The sequence below is a fragment of the Bidens hawaiensis genome, unplaced genomic scaffold, assembly GCF_021521415.1.
Source record: "Bidens hawaiensis isolate Kalapana, Puna unplaced genomic scaffold, B.hawaiensis_p1.1 tig00034765_1, whole genome shotgun sequence".
In the NCBI taxonomy this organism is placed as follows: Eukaryota; Viridiplantae; Streptophyta; class Magnoliopsida; order Asterales; family Asteraceae; genus Bidens; species Bidens hawaiensis.
In genome coordinates, this window is record NW_027496046.1 from 160,611 (window position 1) to 165,279 (window position 4,669).

The 4,669-nt window shown below is 39.4% G+C and overlaps 2 protein-coding genes across 2 annotated transcripts; one reads left to right on the forward strand and one right to left on the reverse strand.

The window, feature by feature from the left end:
• The first annotated feature begins 330 nt into the window (after window positions 1-330).
• LOC143586685 (double-stranded RNA-binding protein 7-like) lies at window positions 331-2,726 on the forward strand. The gene is made up of 4 exons (XM_077068170.1): window positions 331-361; window positions 1,036-1,298; window positions 1,809-2,217; window positions 2,350-2,726. Exons 1-4 carry the CDS (start codon window positions 343-345, stop codon window positions 2,724-2,726), a joined length of 1,068 nt encoding a protein of 355 aa, XP_076924285.1. The 5' UTR covers window positions 331-342.
• Window positions 2,727-3,731: 1,005 nt separating this feature from the next.
• Window positions 3,732-4,406, reverse strand: LOC143586686 (uncharacterized). The gene has a single exon (XM_077068171.1). It carries the CDS (start codon window positions 4,404-4,406, stop codon window positions 3,732-3,734), a length of 675 nt encoding a protein of 224 aa, XP_076924286.1.
• Between the last annotated feature and the right edge of the window lie 263 nt (window positions 4,407-4,669).

Consider the following 4,669-nt stretch of genomic DNA (forward strand, 5'->3'; position numbering starts at 1 on the left):
TTTTCATTAATTAATATATTTATTATTATTATTATTATTATCAGGTAAAGGTTAGGCATTTGGGAAGGATTTGCCGTATAAAAGAAGCAAAGCGAAAGAAGAGAAAGAAATAGAAATAGGGTTTATTCGCGATATAAACCTCCTTCTTCGGTATTTAATTACATCCTCAACTCTGTGTGTTCGCTTGGGTTTCACCTGACCGTATCAGGTCAAGCCTCTAGATCTCAACCAACCAGTAAGCTCCAACACACTTTTAATCCAACTCTTCGTCAGATTCCTATCAGTTTTGCAATGTGTTTGCCATCCAACTCCTAATTTTGTCCTCAACTGGATTACAGGTACATGGAGGAGCAACAGCAGAGTAAGTCCTCCTTATTTCATTTCAATTGTTTTCATTTTTGTTACTGAATTGTGAATTTGATGACAAAATGATTACGGATCATTCACATTGTTTACGGAACCGGTGAAGTTGGAATCGTAATTGATTAATATAGTTAGCATGTTGAGAATTCGATTCAAATTTAGGTTCTGATAGATGCTTTGAATACCTAGGGCTTTTGGATTAGTGAATGGTGTGAATACCTGATAACTGAATGGAAGGCTGGCAAATTGTGTCTTATCGTGTTTAACTGACGACACGATTAACACAAGTGTCAAACATGAAAATAAATTGTTTAACACTTGGCTTTGGTGGTTTGAGCGTGGCAGTTATATGTTTTATGTTTTATTAGGAATGATGAGCCTAGCCTCCTAATTTTAATTTTTTTTTTAAAAGATAAAATTGCATAGTGTACTTTTTTGCTAAACAGGTCTTATCGAGTCTAAACAAGTGCCGAATTTGCCAGCCCCATCTAGTTCATGATTTCAACGTAACAATAGATTCCCTATATATGTGGCTTATATTCAATGGACCAAATGAATCAATACTTTGGAATCTGTTTGATACTTTTTGTTAAGGCACAAATGCACAATGCCTATTATGAACATTAATATCTTAGTGATAAATACAGAATTATCAAATAATACATATTGCAGGTGTGTCAAGTTGTTTTGTATTCAAAAGTCGATTGCAAGAGTATGCTCAAAAGGCGGGACTCAAGACTCCTATATATCATACTATCAAGGAAGGTCCGTCACACCAGCCGGTGTTCAGGTCAACCGTGGTCATAAATGAGGAAAGTTATCATTCTTTGACCGGATTTTTGAACCGAAAGGCGGCTGAACAGTCTGCTGCTGAAGTTGCTCTCATTGAAATTGCTAAAACGGGTGCTACGGATAAAAGTGTCTCTCATCCTGTGGTAACTATTACTTTGTCTAATTTGGCATTAATCGTGTAGATTATCCTTTTGCTGACCGTAAAGGCATAAATTAAAGGGAAAACATAATTGAGTATGTTAGAAGGGTAATAAAACATATAGAGATAGAAAATCAGAAATCATAATATTATAGACTTAATAATCGAGGCTGAAGTTCCAAATAAAGCTTTGAATTAGTCATATTAATTTTTTTTGTTTTGTTTTGTTTTCAATTTTTGTTATGGTTTCTGAAACATCATGAAGTCTATAACATTCTTGTAAGCTTTGAATTAGTCAGATTATAATGTTTTATATCATTTACAGAGGGCACGGGCCAGTGAACTGAAGTTAAATATCATTGTCATTATGCCTGAATTCTTATGTTAATGGACGTCACTAAAATGACCTTTTTGCTCCTAGTTTCAAGAATCTAAAATCTTTTACCTGCTGTTTTTAATCGCCGTTTTTAACTTTTAGTTTTAAATAATAGATCGTCTTTTGTAATTTTTGTAGCACGAAACCGGGTTATGCAAAAACCTACTTCAAGAATATGCACAAAAGATGAACTATGCTATCCCATTATACGTGTGCACAAAAGACGAGAACAAGGGCCGAGATTCCCTGTTTTCTTGTACTGTTGACATAGGAGGAATAAAGTATATAGGCACATCAGCAAAGACAAAAAAGGAAGCAGAACTTAAAGCTGCAAAAACCGCTCTTTTGGCTATTAAAATGAGCACACCCGAGCCAAATGGAGAACCCGACACACCCGACCTGGGACCCGTGTACACGGTGGTCCCCACTAAACGGAAGGAACCTGAACGGGCTGTTGTGGAAACAGTGGAAAATGGGAAGTCAAATAAGAGGAAAAAGGGTAAGTATAAGAAACGAAAGAGGAAAGTTGACACAAAACGAGGTGAAGTTCTTGATGATGATTTGAAGTCAAAAGAGGAGGGGAAAGTTGACACAAAACGAGATGAAGTTGTGGTAAAAAAGGAAGTTGATGATTTGAATCCATACGAGGAGAAGAAAGTTGACACAAAACATGGTGAAATTGTTGTGGTCAAAACGGAAGTTGATGATGATTTGAGGCCAAACGAGGAGAGGAAAGTTGACACAAAGCAAGGAGAAGTTGTTCAGGTCAAAACAGAAGCTGTTGATGATTTGAAGCCAAATGAGGAAAAAGTTGACACAAGACGAGGAGAAGTTGATGATGATTTGAAGCCAAACGAGAAGAGGAAAGTTGAGAGAAAACGAGAAGTTGTTCCGGTCAAAACGGAAGTTGATGATGATTTGAAGCCAAACAAGGAAAAAGTTGACACAAGAAAAGGAGAGATTGTTGAGGTCAAAATGGAAGTTGATGATGATTTGAAGCCTAACGAGGAAAATGGTTTTGGTACGTGTGAGAATACAGGTTTTATTTTAGAATAGGAAATTATTCTCATTCCATGAGTAATTTATAAGTAGAGTTTGTATGTGGTTTGTACTTGGAGGCATAGTTCATTGGGTATAACATCTTGGGGATATTATAAACTGGACTTGGTAACTATTTTTGAACATTTTGATTGTGTTGGTTATTCTTATATCTTCCTGCACTTTTTGTCTGATCATATGCCATGTGCACACTAAAAAGACCTAAATTTATACACTTCAGATATATCAACATATATTAGCCTTTACTATAGAAGTCTAGGATGTGCCAAGTCTTGTGTAGACTAACCTAATCGAAGGTTAGTGGTAGAGGTGCACAAATTGGTTCCAAGGTGATCACCGGTTGAGGTTGAAACCAATTCAGGCGGGTCAACAAAATGTCAAAATCAGGTTGAGTCAGTTAACTGGTTTTTGTGTGCACCGATCAGGTTGAAACTGGTTTTTTGGCAGGGTTATAATTTCTTCACAGTCTCTTGACCGGTTCGATACCTTGAGCCAGTGTTCATCTCTAGCTAGTGGCTAGCTGTGTGTTGGCTATTATTCTTCGAAAATTAATTAATAAACTTAAGTCCAAGGATGAGATCGGTGGTACTGAAACGAGCGTCAGTATCGGTATCAAATTTTTGGAAAATTGGGATCGGGATTTTCAGGATCAATACCAATTCTGGTATTTACTGAATATTTGCCTACAATACCAGTACCGAAGCTGTTATCAAGTTTTTGAGAAAATTGGGATCAGGATTTTCGAAATTAGTACTGGTTCTATGCCAAGCTCATCCCTCGCCAACAATTGCTAATAGACTTCACCTTATGTAAGAAATTTTTTCTGCTAATCACTGATTAAATAAAAGGTCTTATATTTCCTATAACAGAATAACAACACAAGTATACCAAAATAGTTAAATCAAAATGGAGTTAAAAATCCTCACAATTATTAAAATTTTACAACAAAACCGAATCCAAATTAACTACACACATATAGTCAACAAAACAAGGTTAAAACAGTCAGCTCGAACCCGAACCCGCACCCAACCGCACCAACGCGGCTTGAGCCTTAGCCGACTTCGGCTCAATCTTCACCGAGTCCAAGTACGCCTTCAAAGCCTCCTCCTTCATCTCCTTCTTCTCATAACACTCCCCTAACAACCGCAACGCCGCCGCGTTCTCACTCTTCAGCAGCACCGATTCCACCAGATCCGCCACCGCCGACTCAACTCCGTCTCCATCTCCACCTTTATTCATCTTCATCTTAATCTCCGCTCTCTTAAACAACGCATCGCTCTTCTCGCCATCACTCAACGACTTCGCGGCCAACGGCGACAACGCCGCGTTCAACGCCTCCAACGCCGACGTGGCGAATCCTTGCAAGTCGAGAGCCAACGCTTTGAGAATATGCGCGGCGGCGTCCTTCGGATTAACGGCGATTGACTTATCGGCGTGTTCGACGGCTGAGTTGGCGAGTATGGCGGCGGCGGCGCGGTCAGCGGTGGATCTGGATCTGGCTAGCAGTTCGGCGCCGCGGACGAAGTGGCGCTTGGCGGCGTAGGATGATTTTTCGCGGTAACGGAATTTGTTGAAGAGGGTTTGAGGAATGTTGAGCATCCATAGGAACATGAAGAGCATGGTGGAGATGAAGGCAGCTTGGATCAGTATGTCTGACATCATCACTGACATAGCCATTTTTGCAGGTAATTGAAATTGATTTGGGGATTTAGGTTATGGGGATTTAATGGTGGTATGCTTGTTCAACAAAGGAGGCTAGTAGGACTAGTCTTCTAGAATAACATGGTCTTAAATTTTAATTGTAGGGACCTGCTAGGGACACCGCCCAGGCGCCGCGTATAGGCCTATACGCGGTGTTTTAGGGTATGATTTGACGTCCTAGCCTGGCTTGTTATAGGGTTGTCGGATCGTATGGGCTATACGCCGCGTATAGCCCTATA

Bases quoted from the DNA above. Each gene is read 5' to 3' on its own strand.
- LOC143586685 (XM_077068170.1), top strand. The intron at 1,299-1,808 runs GTAACTATTACT...TAATTTTTGTAG, and splicing joins AAAGTGTCTCTCATCCTGTG to CACGAAACCGGGTTATGCAA. The intron at 2,218-2,349 runs TTCTTGATGATG...AACATGGTGAAA, and splicing joins TGACACAAAACGAGGTGAAG to TTGTTGTGGTCAAAACGGAA.
- LOC143586686 (XM_077068171.1), bottom strand. From the start codon at position 4,406: ATGGCTATGTCAGTGATGATGTCAGACATACTGATCCAAGCTGCCTTC.